At 37.6% G+C, this 24,933-nt stretch overlaps 1 protein-coding gene across 2 annotated transcripts in view; it reads left to right on the top strand.

The window, feature by feature from the left end:
- Window positions 1–231: 231 nt before the first annotated feature.
- LOC113120922 (ephrin type-B receptor 1-like) overlaps window positions 232–24,933 on the top strand; it is a 175,723-nt gene continuing 151,021 nt past the window's right edge. For both annotated transcript variants that reach the window (XM_026291064.1, XM_026291074.1), the window contains exon 1: window positions 232–501. In XM_026291064.1, the coding sequence (XP_026146849.1) occupies window positions 432–501 (70 nt within the window). In that variant the 5' untranslated portion in view covers window positions 232–431. The remainder of the gene's footprint in view (window positions 502–24,933) is intronic.

The raw sequence follows: 24,933 nt of genomic DNA, 5'->3' as shown, positions 1-24,933 counted from the left end.
TTAAAGCACCTGAGAGAAGTGATTTCCACTGGTGAAGCTGTGTTTTTGCCCATCTGAGGTCGCTGTTTCCCTTCCAACCGAACTCGTATTTTGCCTCACTGAGAAACACTGAAAAGTTTTTGTTTTGACTAACAATGCATGCCGTAAAGAGAGCCTGTCTGTGATTGGTTGGCGATTTTCGGTGTGCAGTCTCTTATTGGTCCATAGGTTTTAAAGGGGGTTTCGGGGGAGCGCGTGTCCGTCTCTCTCAAGCTCTCATCTATGCGCTCCGCGTCCGTGGCAGCATCCACTCACTCTTTTACTACTGCCTGCGATGTGACTCCACGCCGCTCGCTCGCTGGAATATCACCCTGCGTGACAAGTGACGGATTTTACGCGCACGCCACGCCGTCCTGTTTTCTAAAATCAAGAGGACACCGCTGCAGCGGCTAATGCCTTTTACCATGACTGTGGGATTAATAACGATATTGTGTGCTGTAACGGCCGTTTTCGCAATGGAAGGTAAATATGTGGATGTTTGTCACTGTGGAGTGTTACGCGCGCCGCGCGCTTCAGGTTTGACAGGTGAATGTCTCGTAGCGGAGATTTGCTTTGGGATTTATTCGCGAGGACTAAATTGAATGGAAAAAGATCTTTTTGGCATCCAGCGGAGTTGGGAAGGAGTTTCTGTGGTGGTTTTACAGACGCGTTGTGCTGAATGTTGCGGAATGAATGAGACGAGAGTACTTTAAATGGTTGCATTACTTAAAAACCCTGCTGGATTTATGGCAACTGTGGTTAAGAACATAGTAGCGGGTCATTTTACGATCAACCAGCTAACATTATTCCGCTGGTTTGTTGCTGGTCCAAGATGGTCTTCTAGACTGGACCAGCTAAAAACCAGCTGACCATCTTGGACTGGCTAATGTTAAATTAGGACAAGAGAAACCAGCTGGTTCACCTTATGCTGCTTCAAAAGAGGCTGTCTACCCGCTACCGCTTTTATGTGTGGGTGAAGGATTCTGAGTAACCTTTAAGACAATATTCTGTGCTGAATTTTGCGAGAATCTTAGAAGTGTCATTTTTGTGAGTTTTGTAATTTTTTGACAGTTTAAGTGCTTTTATAAAGAAAAAGTCATATTTTCTGGCAATATATTAACGGACAGGGTTTAGTGTAATTTGGGGCAGTAAAAAATTATGACTTTTTATATAACAGTTTACTCTTAGATACTTCAAAAAAGCTAGAAATAAATATGTATCGTCCATAATCAGGATGGTTCACACTTTTTTTTTTTTGTTGAGTTGATTTACTTACAAAAAAAAAAAAAAAAAAAAAAAATTAGAAGAATGTTAGTGACTGCCAGCTTCAGTCACCATTTACTTTCATTGCCTTTTGTGTTCCACTGAAACAAAATAAGAAAGTCAAACAGTTTCAGAATGATTTGAGGGTTAATAAATAATGTCAATTTCATTTTAGGTGAACTATATTTAATTTACAAACCTGTATTGGACTAGTAGGCTAATACCAGCGTCCTGTTAGGAACATTTGTGTGAACACACACCACCGATGAAGATCACCGGTGTCATGTTGTTTTCAGGTCACGTCAGAGCATGATTGATTCTGAAAAATCAAGCAGAAAAACAGCGAGAACGAGAGGGGGGAGAAAAAAATCTCCCTCCTTGTCTGGCATTTGACAGATGGTGGTTGACTGGTTGTTGTGGCCATGCCAGAAATCAGACGTTCAGTTCAGCATGCTGTGTGTGTGTGTGTGTGTGTGTGTGTGTAGAGACTGGTCTCGAGATCAGTAATAAACACACAGCCAATGTGAAGGGATTGTCTATTTGTTTCAATTTCCACTGCCTGTCCAATTTGATCCATCACACAACCTATTTGCTTGTCTTTCTGTCTGAAAACACTCTTACAGGTACTGCGTAAGTCTGTGTATTGTTCACACAGTTTTATTTGCAACCCTCTGCTGCTCGCTAACTCACTTTGCTTAATCGTGCATGCTATTCTTTCATGATAGACCAAAACCCTCAATGATTTAGCACAGGCAGTCAACACTAAAAGATGTCTGTGCAAGCTCTAATGTGTCTGATTTAGATTCCAGCCATACAGAACAGACAAAAGTATTGCTGAAATTCATTTAGGGGAGTTTCCCCCTCCATGTTCAAGTTGAAGTGTGTCTGAAGGCGGCAGATAGAGGGAACGGGGTTAGTGATCCCTTCTTTAGTGGCTAATTGAAATGCAATTGGCCTTTGTGGTCTGAAGTGTGTTTGCTGTGGTAGGTTTGTGTGTATTAGCCTCTCCTTGAGCCTATATCAGGCAGATCAGATTATGGCTACTAATTGCCAAACCAGCCTAGTGACCACAAACAATGTGTCAAAGCCATGTGTACTTCTGAGAAGGCGAGAGAGCGGATGAAAGAGATGGGGGAGGGAAATGAAAAGCAAACGTGTGTGTGTGTGTGTGTGTGTGTGTGTGTGTTTGTGTGCGTGTGAGGAAGAGGAGGGTCTGGGGGACCATCTGGGTTAGCGGAAAGTGAAGTGACTCTGCTTTGAGATCTTTCCATGCATCAGTGAGTTCATCAGCTGTGCCTTATATTAAAAAAAAATATGATGAATTAAGAATGCACACATATTTCCTTGCGCTTTTGAAACACTACTAATGCGTAAATCTGTCCAGGTTAGATGATGTTAGATGGTTTACAATTGTCAGTCTGTGGTTTAAGGAACAGATGTGTGTATATATATATATATATATATATATATATATACAGCAAGAGTATTATTAGTATTTGTAATATAATTAATAACTATAGAATTCGTGTTGTCAAAAGACCCGCTACTTCGGTACCAAGTCGGTACAAAAAGAATGAAAATGTCACGGTAAGAGGTTTCTTTAAGTACCGGTGGTACACAGTACCCGGTCAACCCGGTTCTTGACGCATACAGCGCTATGATTTCCGAGAAGCAGAAAACGTGGACGGAATCTCAAAATCCAGTCATAAATTCATTTTTTATGGTATAATAATAATTTATAATAATTTGTCAAAGTTAGAATAAATGAATCAAATCAAATCTCCATATGGACCAGTAACTTTAAATGTTAAGCCGCAAAAGTTGGTTGAAATATGAATCCTGCATGTTCTCTGTGTAAATGAATGAATGAATGGCAGAGACGTGCAGGTTTGTTTACTACATAGACTAAAGCACCTGACGCTTGCAGTCATTTCAGCATCTGCCGTCTCAATGAGGACATAACATCACCGGAACTGTTCTGAGACACTTCACAAGCATTTTACCGTTTCATTTGAGTAAAACCAATGTCAATTTAAATGTATTCACTCCAACCCGTCAAAGTAAAAGTTATTTTTTACATAAAGGCATTGTGCTAGAAATATTACTTCTATTTAGTAGAATGTATGTGATACTGTTACTACTGTTGAAAACATTTTTAAAACTTTTTTTATTTCTTCCATGTTTTAATTTTAATAGCAAATCCCCTTTATTTTCCAAAAAATAAAATGTGTTTATATTTCATTAATTAAAAGACAAATTAATCGCATTACAGTAAATTAGGTTGGTTGATAATCTTGATTTAAAGGAAAATGATCTGTTAGAATTTAGTTGATAAGTAACTGATGTGAGTCATACAAGCGAGCTTTATTATAAAGAATGCAATGATAATCTTCACTCGGATGAGCTTTCTTAGATCGGTTTTGCTTTTCATGTGAGTCTGGGAGGATTTAAGTGCTTAGTCAGGATTTTAAGTGCAGGTTTGATTGTCCTGTTTGTTTTGACATTTTTTTTCTCTCTGTGGAAACATCAAAAAGCACTCTAGACTCCTAACACACACACACTCAGACATCCAAACCCTCGGTCAAGCCCTCACCGTTTAAAGTCACTCATTCTTTCCTCCGTTACTGCCTTTTGGAGTTCATCATTGGGAGATGCCACTGCCATCGGTGTATTGAGTTGACCTTAAATCACCTGTCCCATCCAAGCCACTAAATGATTACTCCGTTGAACACGTCAACCCAGGACAGCATACTAATTCACACACTTTGAGATATATTGTTTATTTATTTTTTATTTTATTTAAAAAAATATCATAAAATATTATAATTTCATTAAAATGTATAGAGAAAAATATCATGATCATCCAGATTGGCTGGATCTCCACCAGCATGGCACAGCAATAGATTAAAAATTTTAAATATCAAGCAACTTATTTGTGAGTATTATAGTAATTTACACTGTCACACATGTAAAAATATTATAAAATATTATAATTTCATTTTATATATATATATATATATATATATATATATATATATATATATATATATATATATATATATATATATATATATAATGAAATTATAATATTTTATAATGAAATTATAATATTTTATAATATTTTTACATGTGTGACAGTGTAAATTACTATAATACTCACAAATAAGTTGCTTGATATTTAAATATTTAAATCTATTGATATCCCTATTTATAATATGTAGACATTCATCTGTGTTTCTCTGTCTGTGTGAAGATTTATTCATGCTTTCTCTCCAATCAGTCTCTATCATGCAGTTGACTAAATGCACACAACGTGCTCATAATTTATTTAAGGGTGGACAGGACTGTGTGTTAGAAATTACTGCAGCTGATGTGAATAATGAACTACAGATGCTGACCACACTTTTCCTATTTCCCATTCTCTTTTTTTTCTACTATGGCATGCTAATTCATCTTACCTCTCTCTTGCTGTGCCATGCTGGTGGAGATCCAGCCATGCTGGATTATCATGATCTTTTTCTCTATACATTTTATTTAAATAATGAATGCATTTAGCAGACACTTTTATCCAAAGCGACTTACGGTGCACTCAGGCTATCAATTTTTACCTATCATGTGATCCCGGGGAATCAAACCCCAACCTCGCTCTACCACTTGAGCTACAGGAACACATATATCTCTCTCTTATTTTATAATGATGACCAGATGGTTGTAATAATATCCCATTTATTATTCTGCTACTTTTAATTTGTTTGAAATAGTGATCAATACTGATTCACAGTTATAGACACATTTCAGTTTAGTAGTCATTATGCAAATACATTTGACATCCGATTGCTGCCAGCCACTGTCCAATCAGAATCAAGTATTTTAGACAGCTAAAATACTAACACTGCACGCATAAACTCACAGGCGCTCGGGGGGGGGGGGGGGAGAAGTTGTTCTTATACGGATGATTATAAACCTCCTCATCATTAACAGAGTCATCTTTACTCACAAGGGGTTAAAAGAAGTTTTCATGTGTCTTCTATCTTACATATCGCTGTCAGCTGTGTCTGAGGCTCAGAGAGCAGCGAGCGTAAAGCACTAATGCACCTGTAAATGAGATCTCTCATCTCTCTCTAAATGAACGCTTGCTCAGAAAGGTGATGGAAACAGATAAAGTTTTTTTCCCCTCCATAAAGACAGAAGACACAGACTTGGATCTCTTTTAAATAATAATGTGAGGGTCAAGTGGACTGCCATGGCTTTATGGATGTGCTGACCTGATGTTTTCTTTTCATTGTGTGTGTATGCTGACTGTCATTATATTGTTTAGTGCTGGTCTGATGCTGATTTAACTGATTTAATTAGTTAATGTGGTTTCAGGTTTGTTTTAGCAAGTGCTGGTTGTTACTGGTATGTTGGTCGTTTGTATTAGGGCTGAATGATATATTGCATGTGATTGTCATGCGCATCTCTTCAGTAAACCCGTTTTTGTCACCTGCTTTCAGATGGAGCGGCATTTAATACAAAGAGCCGTCGTTTACTGACAAAGTATGCAATTTGCACTCATAATCACAGATGAATCACCTGTGATAATGAATGTGATATTGCAGAGCTTGTATTGCATGTGATACATCGTGCAGCCCTAGTTAGTATAAACATATCTTATATTAATAATATCTTAATCCAATGCCAGTTGACAAGTTCTCTTTTGACCTCAGTATTCCTGTAATCAAAGTCTGATATAGTGACAGCCCTAGTATAATGCCAGTTTAGCTTGTGTATCAGCATAACCATTCCAGTTGATCAAAGAAATCTTACTGGTGGTGACATCTTCTAAAACACAGTATATTGTGGTGACCAGCTGACAGGGTAGTGTGGGTTGTCATAAATCAGATTGAAGTATCCAGGTGTGTCGATCTCTGTATCCGTGCTCACACACTCTCCCTGCTGCAGTTTTGGACCCTGATAAATTGTTTCGGGGCATCTGGGTGATGCAGCTCAGCGAGACCATCTTTGGTCCTTCGAGATCTCCGTACTCTCCAGACACAGCAGTCAGATGGTCGATGGGGTGTGTGTTTGTGTGTTGGTGTGTGGCATCACGGTGGGACCGGCAGACCTCAAAGCCCTGTTGGTTTCTCGTCTTTTATGGGTTCTGATTTTCCTGTCTCAGACCGCCATCAGTCCCACTTCACGCTCTGTGGCTTTTTCAGCATCACTAGATTGGCAAACGAGGTCTGAAATATCGCCGGGAATCACATTCGGACCAGCTAATTGAAGGTAACAGCAAAAATGTCCATGAAAAAATACATTCCTACTTTGTTTGATCTAATGCAATAATTGATTTGTTTCTGTTTCTTGTGTTAGCCATAAGGAAGTTGGGTTAAATAGTTAAAAATACTATAAAAGTTCAAAGTTTGAAAAAAAAAGTCTCTGAAAATGCTGCACTGTCCTTTTGGATTTATGGCCCTGCTGCGTCATAGAATACCTCCCTCGGCCTCACCTTAAAAAAACATTTTATCAGATGATTTAAAAGTCACCTGGTTGGGGACAGAGCGAATATATGTAAGTGCAAACACCTAGTTCACCTTAAAAATCTCTCATTCTGTGCGAAATGGCTGCAGAAAACAAAGACATTCTGAGGAATTAGTGTTGAAACTTAACTAAAATTTCAATATTCGGTTTTATTCAGTTTTCGGTACCAGTTTCGGTACCAAAGCAAAACACAAAAACAGGCTTATTAACATTATTATACAATATTATTTGTGACGGCATATATGCAAATTCATTTTCTGCCAGCAGGAGGAGCTTGTAGAGCGAGAGAGGTTTCCCTGGTAACGGCTGTAATCAGATAAGCCCTGAGCCAGTGCTCACAAGCGCTGCTTAGGTATTACAGGCAAGATTAAATAAAAATGACATACATAATTTTCTGAAGATAGCCGGTTTCCTTAAGAAATACGGTGATATAAAAACACCCACATTGGGTTTCGGCTTTTCAATGTATGGGAAACACAATGAAACTTACCCAATTGAACTCTTTCATTTGAACTGGGTGTCTGTCTTTAAAGTGTATTGTTAGTTTGGTGTGTTTCCTCCTTTTGAGGTCGCCATCCTTCAGTGCTTTTATGAAGAGAGCGCATCTGCGCACCTTTCGGATAGCCCATGAAGAACCGGGTTGACCTGGTACTCGATACCACTGGTACTTAAAAAAAAAAAAAACTGCTACCGTAACATTTTCATTTTTGTAGTACTGATTTGATACCGAAGTACCGGGTCTTTTGGAAAACACTATAAGGAATGTTCAGAAATGATCTTTACAGTGAAACTGAATGAGTTTTAAAAATGATAAAAAAACATCATAAGAATATTGTCAAAGTAGTTCATCCATACTAATCTTACACTACTGTAGATTTACAGTAGTGTATTCCTCAGTCCTAAGTCCTCTCAAATCATATGAAAACTTTGTGTGAGGAACAGACAGTCATTATTCACTTACAATCTTAGTTATTTGTGAAAAAATGCTATGCATATTCATTTATTTAAAGCAATATATTGTCTTATACTAATGTTCAAAACTTGAGGTCAGTAAAACTTTTTGTTGTTGTTTTTGAAAGAAGTTTCACCCAGGCTGTATTTATTTGTTCAAAAATACAGTAAAAGCAGTAATATAATGAAATATTATTCCAATTTAAAATAACTGCTATCTATTTGATTATATTTTAAAATTGTATTCACTCCTGTGATGCACAGCTGAATTTCCAGTTTGTTTTCAGTGTCAAATGATCCTTCAGAAATCATTGGTATTTGCTGATTTGGTGCTCAAGATACATTTCTTCATAGTATCGATGTTGAAAACTGTTGTGCAGTAGTGTATATAAATTAGTTGGAAATTTCGCAGTGGCGGCTCTAAACCTCATGAACAGTTTTTCTGGGTGATGATGCCATATGGTGCAAAACGTTACAGATTTGTTCATGATTTTCACCCTATTCTAACTGATGCTTCAGGTCTATCACAAGTCAGCTGGCTGGTGTTTGCTTTAGATGTCACTGCCTCCTTCATATAAATCTTTGTTGCATTCGTGAGTTGCTTTAGATGGAATCATCTGCCAAATGAGTAAATGTACTGTAGATAGCTTGGTGGAAGGTTTACACCAGTATTAAAAAGAATAGTTATAGAATGTGGGAAGGGAAGCACTCTCCCAATAAGCTCATTGAGCCATCCTAATAGAGCCCTGCATGCAGGTTTGGGACAATACGAGGGTGAGTAAATAATGACAGAATTATAATTTTCAAGTAAACTATTACTTTAAACTCCCAAACTTCCCTCAGCACCTCACAAAAGCCTGTTGTCGTCGTGGGGTCTGTTTTGACTGGGACTGTTTTTTTTCCCATTGTCTTCTTTCTTACCCTGCACTGTCATTTTTTTAAAGAAAGGAGGCATTTTAATTAAAACTTGAGGCGGCACAGGCAGCAACAGAGAGTTCTGCTTCCTGCCCAGAGCACAGCCAATAATTGGTTCTGTTCCCTCTCGCTCTCTCCCGCTATACTCGGTTAAATAGATGCAGTTGTTCAGTTTGTTGGACTTTTTTTCTATCGTCTTTTCATTTGCTGCCCCCCCCCACCTCTTTTTCCACCTTTTCAAACAGAGTTGAAACCTGAGTCCAGGTCTGTGTTTGAGTTGCAGACGGTGGGGCTGTAAAGACCTGGGCGTTTGTAAGACGGGTTTGAGTTTGGATTCTGAGAAACAAAGCAGCTCATTTATTAAACTCTTAATGAAAGCTTCTTCTAGTGCTCTGCCATAATGGTTTAATTTCACCTCTCGAAACCCTGAATTAGTCCGGGAGGCACAGGAACACCGGGGTGGAGGGAGATGAAGGGCTTCTGGGTGAGTGAACCATTTGAACCAGTTCACCAAATCGAACTGAATCGTTTGAAACGGTTCGCGTCTCCAATAAGCATTAATCCACAAATTACTTAAACTTTTTAAACCTGACTGACACTCCCTCTGAGACAGAATAAACCAATATCCCAGAGTGATTCATTTACTCTAACAGTACACTGACTGAACTGCTGTGAAGACCGAACTGAAGATGAACACCGAGCTGAACCAGTAAACGAACGAACACACCCACTGCTGGAGCAGTTCTCGTTCTCGAGTCAAGAACCGGTTGCTTTGGTTTTCGGATCACCAGTACATTGAACTGAGAATCGTTTCTGTCAGACGCGTTCGATTTGAGAACCGATGAACTGATTCTCGTTCTCGAGTCAAGAACCGGTTGCATCGGTTTTCGGATCACCAGTACTGAACCGAAAACCGTTTCTTTCGGACGCGTCCGATTTGAGAACCGATGAACTGATCACACTGCGCATGTGTGTAATTTTTTCAAGGATTTTGTTAAACATCGCAAAGTGTGAAAAATAACTATTTTATTTTGCTTTTTTTTTTTTTTTTTTTTTTAAATGTTTCTAATCTGTATATTGTAGATTATGTATAGGCCAAAGGGGTTTTCAGGGAAGTTGGACAATAATTAAGACTCTAAAGGCTCTATGATTAATAGGAATAAGGGATGATTTATGAAATATCTGTACTGTATTTATAGTTATTGATGACAAATTCACAAATTGCATTTGTAGAAAACAGAACATGAACACAAGTAGAGCAACTGATGATATGGAACTGCAGCACGCGCCGGTTAGAGCGGTTCTCGTTCTCGAGTCAAGAACCGGTTGCAACGGTTTTCGGATCATCAGTTCACAGAAAAGAGGAGCTGATGATATTGCGCATGCATAATTCAGCGTGAATCCGACTGACTCACAGCGGGTCTGAACCGAACTGATTCTTTCGGTGATTGATTCTGAACTGATTCTGTGCTAATGTTATGAGCACGGGTAAACCGAGGGCTTGAATGAAGGGCAATCTTGCGAAACGTAAATTCATTTAATAACAAATACATCGCACTGGATTATGTTTAGTAAGTGGATCATGGTTTCTGCGCTGATAACACCTAATTTATTTACTTTATATCTTCAAGACTTAAATCCTCCTATGCACATTATTGCTGTTACTGTATTTGGGTGCGTTGTTGCAAAACTTAATTGTAAACTTTTCATGATTATGAGGTTTTTAACTGACTAAAGTTATGATTACTGACTTTATATATTTGAATGTATGATAGACGTGACGCCATTACGTCATCGCCAATGACGTCACAACGTCGAACGTAAAAGAACCGTTGAACCGTTTTTTTTCAACCGGTTTATTGAATCGAACCATCCGAAAGAACCGGTTCGCGGAAAAGAATCGAACTTCCCATCACTATTCTGGGTCTGTGTCATGTATCACCAGCACTGTGTGACTGAATGCGGCGTTTCCTGCTCACCTTCACTGATTTTAAACTGCTCGCTGCACGCAATCAGCTCACCTCAGAAAATCAAGGTTTGGGTCAGCAGGAGGGCTGACTAATGTTATTAGATCATTAATATTTCATCAAAAAGCAGTTTGTCAGGTGTTATTTTTTACTATGGCAGGCAAGGTAATATCTGATGTGTGAAGAGGCAGTTGATTGGGCCTCCTCTTGCTCTTTCTCTCTCTCTCTCTCTCTCTCTTGCTCTTTCTCTCATTAAGACTGAATTATGACCTCTTTGCCTATGCACAATCATCATAAAAACATATTTCACTGTGCTGTTGACATAAATGTAATCTCCAGCTTAGGCAGGAGAAGAAAAAAAAAACACTGAGCATGTAGGAAAGCATGAAAGAGGTGGAAGAAAAGGAAAATGAGGCAAAAAGATCCTGATCATTCAAATGGATAGAAGAGGGTCTGTTTTATTTTGTGTTTGAAGCTTCCCATCTATGTTGGGTTTTCTATTCAGACCAGTGTGTGTTTGAAAAGGGATGGCTTGGAGGTAATTAAGTATTGATTTCTAACCATGCAGGATGATGGGAAATAGGCGATTTGGCCCTAATTACAGCAGGCTGCCAGATTGAGGGCGTCTGGACTGCAGCGGTGTGCTATAGGGGTGAGCGTGGCTCCCAGCCAGAGCGGCTGCTGCCTCATCATTATAGCAGATTAATTAGTGGCATTTGCCCATGTGGTCAACCAACACCTTGAATCTATTGCCTGCATGAGCTTTTTTTTTTTTTTTTACACGCTGACGGGATGTAGTAGAAATCCGGGATGGATGGATACTTTTATAGAAAAAACTAAACAAAACAAGATAAGCTAACTCACTTTACCAGTTAAAGGTGCTGTAGGGAACTTTTGTAAAAAAAAATATTTTTTTACATATTTATTAAACCTGTCATTATGTCCTGACAGTAGAATATGAGACAGCTCATCTGTGAAAAAAATCAAGCTCCTCTGGCTCCTCCCAGTGGCCCTATTGCCATTTGCAGTTACAGACCGCTCCCGGTAAAAAATAACCAATCAGAGCTGCGGTCCGTAACTTTGTTTGTGTTCAAAATGTAGAAAAATGAACATAATAAGCGAGTACACCATGAATCCATTTTCCAAACCGTGTTTTTAGCTTGTCCTGAATCACTAGGGTGCACCTATAATAAGTGTTTATATTCGGACTATTTTAGATTGCTTCGGGGGTACCGCGGCGGAGTAACCCAGTACATTTGTGATTCTTCATAGACATAAACAGAGAGAAGTAGTTCCGGCTACGATGTTCTTCCGCAAGGCGCAAGCAGTTCTGTTTATTAACCGCTAGAGCGTCAAAAGTTCCCTACTGCAGCTTTAATATATAATTTGTTTTACAATTTGTTATTTAACTCAAAACTGTTGAAATATTTGAAAGAAAAAATAGGCTATATTACTAGTTCTTATTTAAATATTTGAAATATTGATATTAAACATCTATGTTATGTAGTTATGCTAAACTCAAAAATTCTGAAATATGTTAAAAATGTTCTTAAATATTTTGTAAGGTATCACACAAACACATACACACACAAACACACAATTTTAATATATAATATATATTTATTTTATTATAATATTATATAATAATGTATATTTATAATGGATATATTGATGCACATATTTTTATAAAACCGTAAGATATGAAAAGTATATATTAATATATACCAAGTGTAATATTATAAAAAGTAGTAAATTACAATCAAAAACATTGAATATAAAACATTTCAGTGTTTTTGAGTATACGTATAAATGAATGTTTTATATTTTTGTATGTATATTACTTTTTCTTATGACATTTTCATATATTATTAATATTTTTTCATGTCTTCTGTCTGTTCTTGTATTAACGTACAAACAGTGTCAGTGTGAATGAAGCTTGTCCTATCATTGTCTCATTTAACTCTAATTATAAGAGAACGTCTTAAAAAAAAGAGAGATTACATTTTAGAAGACGTTCCTCTATAAAGGCCTTTTTAATTTGCTATGCTTGGACCAGCATTTCGACGTCATTGATGATTCTACTTATCACAAGCCTGATTATTAATCAAAAAACAACAACAAAGTGAGCCAGAAGAACTTACAGTCTAGTTGGGAAGTATGGAGATTCACCACAAAGTTCAAGATCATTCTACTAATTTACACAATACAGTTCTCTTTGCTTCTGTCTTTTGATGCATAGGTGTGCACTACTCCTTCCATTTTTCAAAAAGTCAATTTAAGTTGTCGCTTCTAGCCATTCATTTTTCCTGAGAGACGTTGCAATTGCTATAATTGGCCATAGTGGAATGGCCATCTTTAGTCCTGCAGGTCTGCTACAGGCTATCAGCCATCTGGGCTTTTATGACGCTGATCTTGTATCATCTCTGGGGGCTGTGGATTTCATACCCAATGGCAGTCTTACTTTAATCTAGACATAAATCTGTTCAGTTTTACAACAGTATAGTTTCTATGCAGCGACTGGGCAGATTGGGAGGGACCATAAAGTCAGGTTAGTGTCCTGCATTCACAAACAGGAGCCAAAACACTAGTGTGAATCTAAAAGTGGTCACAGTTGTTAAACAGAATCTGTTTGCATAGATTATGTGGACAAACTCAGATGTTCAGTTGTTAAAAATGTTAATTAACTGAGTCACTTCTAAACAGACTTGGGAAATTTGAGATGGAATTAAAGGAGGAATCAATTCAATCTCTTTAGGCACAATGTGTTAAAAATAAATGTGAATAGAGAATTTGCCAGTTGTTCTTTTTACTTCTATCTGGTTATCCCATTTAATTGGAATTAGTGGGACGGTTTTAGAGTGGTTCAAGTCTTATCTGTCAAATAGATAATTTTCTTTAAAGTATGGTAACTTTGTTTCAACGGCAGTGCCTGTTACATGTGGGGTTCCCCAGGGTTCTGTTATTGGCCCTATTTTATTTTCCTTGTATATGTTTTAAATGCGGCATGTCTTACCATTTGTATGCGGATGATACACAGATCTATTTACCTATGAGAGTGGGAGAGAACAATGATTCTAATTTTGTTACTTTCATGTTTAGAGGAGGTTAAGTGCTGGATGACTCAAATTCTGCTTCAGTTGAACCAGAGTAAAACTGAGATTATGTTTTTTGGCCCTGCCAGAGGATGTTTAGATATGTTCACATATTTGGGTTCGTGGTCCGATTATTGCCATGACCAAAAAAAGGAATTTACGTGTGGTGTTAGACCCAGAACTGAAATTTGACAAGCAGATTAATTCTGTAGTAAAGAGTTGTTTTCAGTTTAGATCTATTGCTCGACTAAAGAAAAGACTTAGAGAAGGTTATTCATGCCTTTATTTTGTCTCGTTTGGACTATTGCAATGTGTTATTTGTGGAGTCCTGCCAGACCACTATTTCACGCTTGCAATTAGTTCAGAATGCAGCAGCTAGGCTGCTAGTGGATGCAAACAAAACTCATTGTATCTCTCCTATTTTAGCTTCTCTCAAATGGCTACCAGTGAACTCCAGGATAAAATATAAACCTCTCTTGTATGTTTTTAAAGCAGTGCATGGGTTGCCCCTGCTTACATGTCTGAGCTCATTGCTATTCGTCAAGCACCTAGGTCTCTAAGATCCAACAATAAGTTATTGTTACTGTCCCTCATACTAATTTAAAGTTAAAAGGGGATCAAGCCTTTGCTGTTGCAGGGCCGAGGCTCTGGAATAGTCTTCCTCAGGAACTTCGAGAGGTCACATCTTTAAATGCTTTTTAAATTGAAGTCAAAAACTACTTCTTGTCTTTAGCCTATGGCAGGGTGGGCTAGTCTTTGTTGTTTAATAGGATGTGTCTAGTTTTAAGTTGTGTGTTTTAATGAAGTGTTTTTTTTGATTGTACAGCACTTGTAAAATGGTGCAGTTGTAAAGCGCTCTATAAATAAAGTGAATAAATGAATGAATTCTGTTCTATTCTGTTATTTTAGTATAATTCATACTTCTAGTATTTATTCATATTTTCAATTAACTTATTTTTGTATTCCGTGGTACTTTAGTGTTATTTGCATACAGCTATAGCATTTGTTAATATTTTGTATTATATTTGATTTATTTTGATTTAGTAATTTGTTTAACTGTTTGTTATAATTTTTTTGAATTTAGTTATTGATATCCTTCAATAACTACATTTTCTAAGTCAAATCTGACTGACTGAGAAAATCTTATTACATATATTTATCCACAAGGAAAGTACTTTCAGAACAAAATACTGTACTTTTCTTTGAGAAATTTAAACATAACTGTTATAATATACTAATATAGCAATGGTAAATTATTGCTCTTTTGTTGGCTTTGATTACTTCTGTTGTCCTCATTTGTAAGTTGCTTTGGATAAAAGCGTTTGCTAAATAACAAAAGTTAAATATAATGTTGAAATTTTAAAACAAGCCCCAAATAAAATAAATCTGCTCTTTCCATTTAAAATTAGAGTCATCCCCTACATGTTAATCATAATCCAAACAAAGATGCTGAATACATGCAACATGAGCAGTTTTTAATCTAAAATTACATAGTATAATGTCAGAACTTTAGGTTTGCCTGTAGTTTTGTGAAACTATGCATAAAAAATATAATTTTATTACTTTAGTGCAGTAAAACTCCCTGTTTATGTTGGAAAGTGAAAAAGAAATGTAAAGTTTAAAATCAGTAATCTAAAATAAGAATGTCCACCTTTTTTAATCATCATCACCAGACTGATGCAGTTGTCCACAGCCTGGTATGTACAGTAAAATCCCTAGCAGCTGTTCCTGCTGCACTGATTCAAACTCTGAGATAATTTCCCACAGTGGGACGTTGGTCCCTTTGTCTCGTCCGCCTCCCCGGTCAGTCTAACAAGGCAGTGTGATGAGGCGTATGTGCGTGATGCTTCAATCAGGCATGTGTGCCATTGTTCCTGGCTTATCTGAATATGAAAGTGTCAATGCAGGAGATGGAGTGAGACAGAGACCGAGGAAGGAGAACAAGAGGAAAGATGTCTGAGAGATTCCACCCTCCGGTTCAAGTACTTCCCCTGAGACACAAACTTCCATGTTCTAACAAGCGTCACAGCAGTCGCTCGCCGACGTCCACGGACAGGTGGACACACACCAACCATCTTGCCGTCTAATGGGGCTGGCATTCGCTCAGGTCATTATCTGAATCTCGCTACAGTGCCTCTTATATTCCTAAGTTTTTTTCCAAGCTGTTGCCTTGTCTGTCCTCTCGACTGAAAGTTATTAAAACCGCTGTCTTTTTATCTGAGCTTCACACATTCTTATTCTCCAACTCCCTCTACACTGGAGGTGAAGGCTGATTTCACTTATGCTGGTCTCTCTGTTCTCTCTCTATTTCTCTCTCCATATTTCATCCCCTGTTTTCTGAAAAGTGGCTGAATCTGCTCGGCAAAGGCGCTGACTAGAGAGTGCAGGAGTGTGGTAATGAGGTTCCCATGGCGATGTGCAGTGTTGGCGAGGTAAATGAATGGGGTGTAGGTCTGCCCCACTGGTGTGTCCAAGCAGCAGGACGTCCACAGCATCTCCACATAAATAACACATCCAGCCCCGTCTCTCAGAGGAGGCTTTCTGGAGTCCTTTTCTTTACTTTAATTTCTCTTTCTCTTCTCTCTACGTTTTCTTTCCAGGCTTCTTTTTCTCATATCCTGACATTTTCCAAGTAGCTTTTTATATTTTATGAAGAAAATGTGAGTGGTGTTTGCCCTAGGAAAAAATCACTACCATTAAGCTAGAGAGTTAAAAGTGGTTATTAGGATGTTGCTATGTGGTTGCTAGGGTGTTCTGGGTAGGGGTGAATCGGATTGTAGTTGATCCTTGATCCGTACAGACCATGCTCTATACGGTTCGGCATTAATATGATTCGCAGACAATGCTATGATGTTATAAATGGTTGTTATCATATTGCTATGTTGTTGCTAGGGTGTTCTTGGTGATGGTTGGTGAAGAAAAAAAAACACTTCACCCCCACTTGGCTATAATAGTCTTTTCCCTTGATACATTTCTTTCTTTTTTTTCTTTCTTTCTTTCTGTCTGTCTGTCTGTCTGTCTTTCTTTCTTTCTTTCTTTCTTTCTTTCTTTCTTTCTTTCTTCTTTCTTTCTTTCTGTCTGTCTGTCTGTCTGTCTGTCTGTCTGTCTGTGTATCTATCTATCTATCTATCATCTGTATCCATTTATCTATCTATATCTCTAAGCAAGCATCACATTGCTTAAAGCACAGCTAAAAATACCCCAGCCACTATAAAAAAGTTATCTTTTCTCAGTAGCATTGTATAATAACTTAAGTATTGTTTTTATGATAATTTTATTGGGACACATATATACAGTATTCTTGATGAATACCCTTGACAGTTTCCTTTTTTTGTTTTTGTTCAACTTAATATGTAACAGTTCTTTGTTTTGAAAATGGTTCTTGAGTTGCATCAGGTTGTACAGTCTTCCTGCTTTTAATTGGAGGCTTTATTTTTCCGACTGTAGGCTGTGGTTCAAACTGTGTGTTGCTGGCTGCTCGACATTTCATCCAGTGTCTCGTTAGCTGGGACTGTATTTGAGCCCCGGGTCTCCTACTGGCTTTTCAACCCAGATACCTGCCCTCCCATGCATCACAGCAACACCTGTTTTACCTCTCAGCTTTCGCTGGAGTCGTGGAAAGGTTGAGCTTTGAAAATAGCATGCCCCACTTTTCTATTCTTTAATGTGTAAATGAAGCTCTTAGGTGAGCTCGACTTTAAGGGTATGTCTTAAGGCTCTCTTTCTCCGTAACCAGACGATTCTGTAGTCACATGACACGCTATGTTTTGTTTTTTTTTAATCCAAGAAAGTTCTGCAAGTCTCTTTTGGAGTTTTTTTAAATAGTGATCAGGTTTTCAATCTGTGCAACAAACTGGACTTGTTTTCACAATGATCGGTTCCTTACGGTCTGTGCTCCTCCTTGAAGTCTCTGAAAATGGCTCAGTGCTGAGATATGTGGAGTATCTATCTGTGTTGAGCGACAGAAACACAATTTCATCACTGGTCTGAGTGACATCTGTAATATCCTGCTGTCTGTCACACACACTTTTTGAAGTTGCTCAGCTGAATGTCATGAGCTCAGAGGGTTCATGTTCAGGATTAGTGAAGATAAACAGGAAGGGACACATGTCAGAGGAGATCTTTTAATCTGATGTTCGATCCGCTTGTTGTTTTTAAGAAGCGCTGTTCAGTTTAAAGCATTAATTCAGTACACAAATATACCATTAATTGTGATTTAATTACATAAATTAACTGCCATATACTTTAATTCCAGTGAATTAAATATTATGCAATTAAAAAGAACGACAGCCTTTTTTTTCATAACTTATTTCTTTAATGCCAAACTAACTCTATTAAACCATTTTTTCATGTGTATTTAATCTAATTTATTTATTTGTTCTATTGCTGTCTCAGAATGATAAATCGAATCAGTTCACTTTTATTAATTAATTGGCACATACTGTAATTAATGAGTTAAATATTATGTATGTAAATTAACAGTCATAGTTTTTTCATAAATTATAACTGTAATGCCCATCATACCAAACTAACTTTTTAAAATATAAATGGGTATTTAATTATTATTATCTTCTATTTCACTCTACTTTTGTGGTGTTAGAGTGATTGTTTAATTTTATAATTTAATTAATTACCTTTTTGATTGACTACTCTAGTTTTTTTATTTTATATATTATTGCAGTAATGTCAAAGATAGCAAGCTAGCTTTATTACTAAACTCTTTTTTTCATATTTATTCCCCTTTTATTCATCCATCTTAGAATGACACTTTTTATTTTTATTAATTTGGTGAATTTAATTGTTGTTAATTAATTGGCTTACCTTGTATTTAAAATCAATGAATTATAATGTAATTAAGTTGATTGACAGTCCTAATTTTCTTCATAAATAATTGCAATTTTAAATGGGTATTTAATCTCATTTTGTTCTTTCTTCTTTCGTCGTCTTGGAATGACTGTCAGAAACAGTGGCTTCTTCGTTTGAAAAATCAGCGCCATGATTGTGACTCTGATGTCCACGCCAGTCTGTAGAGCTATTCTGGGATCTGTGCATGTCTAGCATATATATGAAAGCGAATGGAGACAATCATTTAGTTGTGTGATTCGTGAACATCTGATGATCATGTTGTGTGGTCTTTTCGTTTAGTGTCTCTTTGTGGGCCGATTTGCTTTGCGCTTATGTTTAATCTGCAGTTCGGTGACAGCTGGAGTGGAAAACACGCTCTTTAAAATAATATTACATAAGCTTTACATTTATTACTGTCTTGAAGTAAAGCAAAAAGACACTAGAGGCTGTGTGTTAGTGATTGACAGTAATAAAGGTTTGTTTTAAGTCATAAAACACACACGGGTAAATCAGTTTATTTTGGATAACAAAAGCAACAACAATATGATTAAATACACTTGTGATTAATTAATACAAATAATAAATAAAATGAATGACTTCCTATTAATAATATAGCCCATTAGGCTTACTGTACACTCCGTACAACATAACTTTGCACATTTTATGTGCAAATTTTGTCTAGTCTAGTAGTCTGGCATCACGCCACAAAGTAGTATGCCCCCCCCCCCCCCCCCCCCAAACAACTGCTGACAGGCTGTCCCCTATTAGCATATCTCCGCCCTCAGCCAGTTGTGCACTGTTTGACATTTTCTTTCTTCTGTTGAGTGCAAAAGAAGATATTTTGAGGAATGATGGTAATCAAACAGCCATTGACTTCCATAATACATGTATGTATTACATACATATTGTTACAATGGAAGTCAATGGCTACTGTCAACTTTGGTTACCAACAGTCTTCAGAATATTTTGTGTTAATGCAAGCTAAACATTTTTAGTTCCTTGGCAGTATGCAAAATATTCCACAAGTGAAAAGTGGAATTACCTAATGTGATCTCAAGACAGTCATGCGATTCTACAAATCCACAACTGTCATTATTTGCAAAAAAATGACAGAATATCAATTTTTGGGCGAACTGTCCCTTTTAACTACGGTTTTTAATGAAAGCATACACATTTCAAGCAGCCATTTCATTCTTCTGACCTGTCCATAGTCCTTGAATTGATGTAATGTTTCGCTAAGCAGAAAGAGGTGGAGCATTAGCTGGATTCTTGTTCCAGCCTGTTTGTTTTAGCACCTTTGAAACACAAGAGTTTGTTGACCTTGGAGTCCCTCTCTCTTTTTCTCTCTCCATACCGAGTCCAAATGCAGCAAAGAGAGGCTTTATTTCAAATGATTGCAGGCTGTAAACATTTAATGCAGTCTTTATTACTTTTTCGATGCCATCTTTTAAAGATAGAAAGCCCTGTAAAAGAGGAGCTCTCCAGCTGTTAAAAAGCTGCCCGCACTGGCTAGCAGGGGAAAACGACAAAAACAATCCAAAGAGGACTGAAGGGAGACACATAAAGAGTTCGGTACCCTGCTGTTAGTTTGCTTTTACTGTGTGGCATTAGAAAGTCGCATTAGCAGAAAGTCTCTGTTTACCAAAAACATCTCAGAGAGGCGTAGAAAGGTTCTACAAAACATTTTCATGCAGATCTTGCTATGCTGTTTTATAGCATGTAAAGTAGGCTTATAAAACTTCAACACATCAAATGATTTTGTTCAATGAAAAGTTCTCGATTCCTGTTGTAAATGGAACAGTACCTGCATGGAATTTTCTTTTTTTATTTAATGAACAAAGTCTTGATTTATTGTATGAGGTGTGTTAGCACAGATACAGTAGTGTTGGACAAATGGCTTTTATTCACAGGTGCTTCACAGTGAAACTCTCAGCAGCATGTAGATCAGGCTCTAAATGCCATGGTGTCAAAAGATGAAAAAAGAGATTTGGATGCACAATCTGCTCTGGTAATCCAGCATAGGCTAATGATATAAATCAACCGATATGAACCTTGCATCACTTTTATTCATGAGTTTGACATTTAGAGTCTGTTGCTGATGTTCTGTGCATTGATGCAAATCACAGTGTTTTATTGCAGTAATGTTTCACATATAGCAGGACTCAACCATAAGCATTTTTCTACAGGTTCTGCCATGCAAATAGTTATTTTTATTTGCTCTGGTAGTGGTTTCACTAGCCCCTATATGTGTGTGTGTGTGTGTGTGTGTATATATAATTTATTTTTTATGTTGTAAGAAAATACAACAGAAATACTGCAATTCATTTGCTATAAGAGTGGATGAGGAAGAAACCAATAAGGACAAGTCCACAATACGCATATGCAATATTATTCATTTGAACAGATATATTCCAGGCTTGTAATATGAATGAAGATTGCTAAATTTGTTTTATTATGTAATTCTAGCATGCCAGATTTAAATCGAGTTTGCATCAACAGTGAGCAGTACATCACAGAAAACCAAATGTTTATGTTTGCAAGGCACAGAACCATGTTCAATGATTCAATGAACAGTGACTGTGGACACTTGTGTAATCTTGTGAAGCTGTGGGAATCCTCTCAGACGCCCACAATCTGTACAGAAAAACCAGTTCTTTATTGCCAGTTATCATCTCTCATCCTACTGTTGGAACTCTTACAAGCTGCCATGTTGTCCATCGTATGACATCAGTGGCTCTATAATAGTTGTATAATGGGCTGTAATTGGCAGAAGGAAGAGGTTACTGAATTTAAAAATATGACAGTGCAAGAATCTTTTCAATGTCTGTAGTAAGTACTTTTTTTGTGTCCTTGATCCTCGGTGGAAAAGCAGAGAAGCTCTGTAACCGAATCCAGTCAGAAATTACAAAAATGATGGATAAAAGTGCTTTGGGTTGGAATTTGGTTGATCTGTGGCTTTTCGGAGAGACAGGAAGGGCAGTTTTTTTCTTGCAGAAATATGATCTGAATATCTTTCTGTCCTTCTGTCATGATACAGACAGAAAAAACTATGTTCCCTAATACCAGGACCCGTTCACAAAGTTGATACTGATGAAACAGACACCAGAGCGGAAATTATAGCTTAGTGCCGAAAGAGGAATGTACAGGGAATCATGGAATTGTACTGCAATTTAGGCAAGCAAATGAGCGTTTTTTCCCATGTAATGTAGTGAATGCCTTAATTATGTTAATGCTGTAATTCCACTCAATTGGATAATGGTTTCCAGTTGGCAAGCTCGTGAGGCATGTTTATCTGTGCGTATGAAAGAGAGAAGATGTCATTATTTATTTCCCCTCATTCCTTGTGTCAAAGGGACAAAACGTACACTATACAAATTTGTGAGCGTAAATGCTTCTAGCTACTCAAATGTTACAATTCAAAACGTATGCAAGGAGGGTAAACTCTTCTGAACTTTATTTTTTTCTTCTTGTTCTGTGAAGCAACCATTTGAAGAACACCAATTAAGAAGCATATTAAAATAAAAACCGTTGGTGTACCAAATGATAATGCAAGAACATTTTCCTCAGAAAGCATGTACAAGCGTGTTCCAATTTTTATAACTTTTCTTTTTCTCCCATAGTTTTTTTGTTTTGATAACACTGGTGTCATCTGCGTTTCCATTTGCGTTTCTGTTCTTGCATAGAGTATGTTTCTGGCAACTAACAATTCACAAAGTAGTGCAGCAGGTGTTTATTTGACTACTGTACATTATTATCAGTTTTTGATTTAGTTCAAAGTTTATCTAATTAACTCTCAATTAGCTCCACTCATCGCCTGTCCATCCATATAATTCCATCCCATGAGTAGTCATGCACCCTAGATGCTGAGGTTTCTCCGTCACCGTAACTAACTCTAGAATTGGGCAATTAGCGAGTGACTAGCTGTGACTGGCTGCACTCCAAAGATCTGTGACCCCAGCCACACTGCTCTGCGTCTGACGGAAAAGTCTGCAAAGTGAGGGGTCGTCACGGGAAAGCGCTTACACAGCAGGCCTGACACCAGGCTTCAGCAGGGGGGTGTTTAGGAGGAGTGATTGAAGATGTGACCAAAGATGTCACAGATGAGAAGACCCAGGGAGACACAACCCCACTGAATACTGTGCCACAGAAACTACGAAAAGTGAGAGAATTGCTAGTGACAGAGAAAAGTTCAATGCATTTTTACTGTTCAATGCATCATACTAGATACAGCTGTTTTCTACAATAGCTTTTGTGTTTTTATGACACTATCCTGTAAGTTTATTCGCTATTTTGTCATGTTATATTCATTGTTGTTGTTTTTTAATGGTATCTAATTTTAGTCAATGAAAATATTAATTTAATTGATGGATGCAAAATTAATCCAATCATTGAAACATTTTATATTTTACTTTAAACATGCATCAGCATTTCACTAAAACATTTTTTGTGTCTTGAGTGTATTCACAACGTGACTTGTAATTTTCGGTTTTTGTTGGACAGGATTCGAGTTAATTAACCTGCTAACAAAGTACGTCAGTTTAGCTGTGTTTATTTACTCTTCAGCTTCAGCTGAAGTAGGGCAATCCATGACATTACTGATTATGTTTAGTTTTTAATCATGATCATTCTAGATTTTGTTCTACAAAAATGCTTTGTGCATTCCTCATCCTTTTTTTTAATTAAAATAGTTTAATTATTGTCATTCTCTGCATTTTTCTACTTTTCATCATTTAATGTTGATGAAAAAAAAACGTAATGTTAAAGAAAATGTTGTAATTTCGTTGTCGAGTTATGGAATTAGGGAGACTTCTACAGTGCCTTTTGATTCAGGGATGTGTTTTTTTTTTTGCATTGCATTTAAATGTTTTGTCCTCTATTTGTTTCCTAGAAATAACATCCATTTTGCTTAGTTTGTTTGTCCTGACTAGCTTCGATGGTGCTGTTGTTACACCGAGGTCTTGTTAAAATCATGATCCATTTCAATTTCTTTTATCCAAGATTTTCCAGCTGCCAGCTTTTCTGTGCTTTCTCAAACAAAAACGACTAAAACAGGGTGGAGGAAGTCTGTTGCAGATATAGAAGTTAGTGTCACCAAACGCTGACTTTCAGAAAGCCGAGGAAAGATAAAAACATAGCATGGCTACCATTTTCTTCCTCTAAGATGCACAGGAGAACCCAACAAAGTGCAACCTTACAAGTATAACCAGGTCATTTGGTGCCACCTAGTTCAGTGGAAAAGCAAACCGCACATTTGTGTGTTGGAACTCAGCTAAACTGTGCAAATGGGGGCTTGTCCATATCTGATTAGCGGCTAATCAAAATGTAATGCTTCCATTAGCAAGTTTTCTCTGCAGTCTTTTCAAGTTAACTCTCTGGATCGTAGTGTGACAGTGGCTTTTATTAAGTCCCGTGCCTTATGTTGAACACTAGATGTGGCTTGTTTGGTTAGCATTCACTGAGGTCTGCTGACAGTAGCACAGGCGGTTTGAATTAGCATCTCATCCTGCCCCAGGGGTAATGCAATGTGTGGCTGCTGATTGGTAAGAGCACAGTTCAGAGTTGGATAATTGAAACTGCATGCTTCCATCTTCCCATTCAGTCCCCCAGAGAGACGGAGCGCTACATTCCCCGCATATGCTGGACAACGTTAGCATCGGGCTCCATGCCAGTCTCATATCCCTCCTCAAGACGAAAGAAAATGAAAAAGAACATGTTTGGCTCTGTCCTTGATGAGAGCAAGCCTTGCCAATCACAACCACTTCTTGTTCCATCTTTACAACAATCAAAGACACATAACTAGTAAAAAATCAGCTGTAGTTGAAGTCATAGCTTTGCGATTTTTACATTTACTTCTGAAGTACTGGGTTGTGATGGTCATCTCAGCGTAAGATATCATCACTGACTTGCATTCTTTCTTAATCCCGTTCCTCCTTGTCCCATTGTTTTCTATGCTTCCTGTCAGTAAAATTGGTGAATATCAGGTCCAGTCTCATCTGATTTAGCTGAACCTGCCATGAAATGGCTGCCAGTCTTGTTTGCACTGGGATGAAGGAATTCTAGAAAGATGGCAGCTTTATTGGCAAAAAACAAATGTAATGAATACCTCCTGCTTTATCCTGGCGCCTCATTTTCTTTCTTTCCCCCATCGTTTGTTCTATCTCTCTTCTGTTTCAGCCAGAAGTTGTCACCTTAGTGAGCGCTGAAAGATCTAGCTTCTTTAGTCTCCTACAAGAGCGAATTACAGGCGTCTCTCCATATGTGCAGCGGGAGACCTCCTGCCCACTGCTTCTGCCCTGTGTGTAGCGCTGTCATGCTAATGGAAACAGATCCGTCTGCTGTCGCGTGCAGATGTGTCTCGTGGG

This window comes from Carassius auratus, chromosome 2, assembly GCF_003368295.1.
Source record: "Carassius auratus strain Wakin chromosome 2, ASM336829v1, whole genome shotgun sequence".
NCBI lineage: Eukaryota > Metazoa > Chordata > Actinopteri > Cypriniformes > Cyprinidae > Carassius > Carassius auratus.
This window is presented reverse-complemented; position numbering and strand designations above follow the sequence as displayed.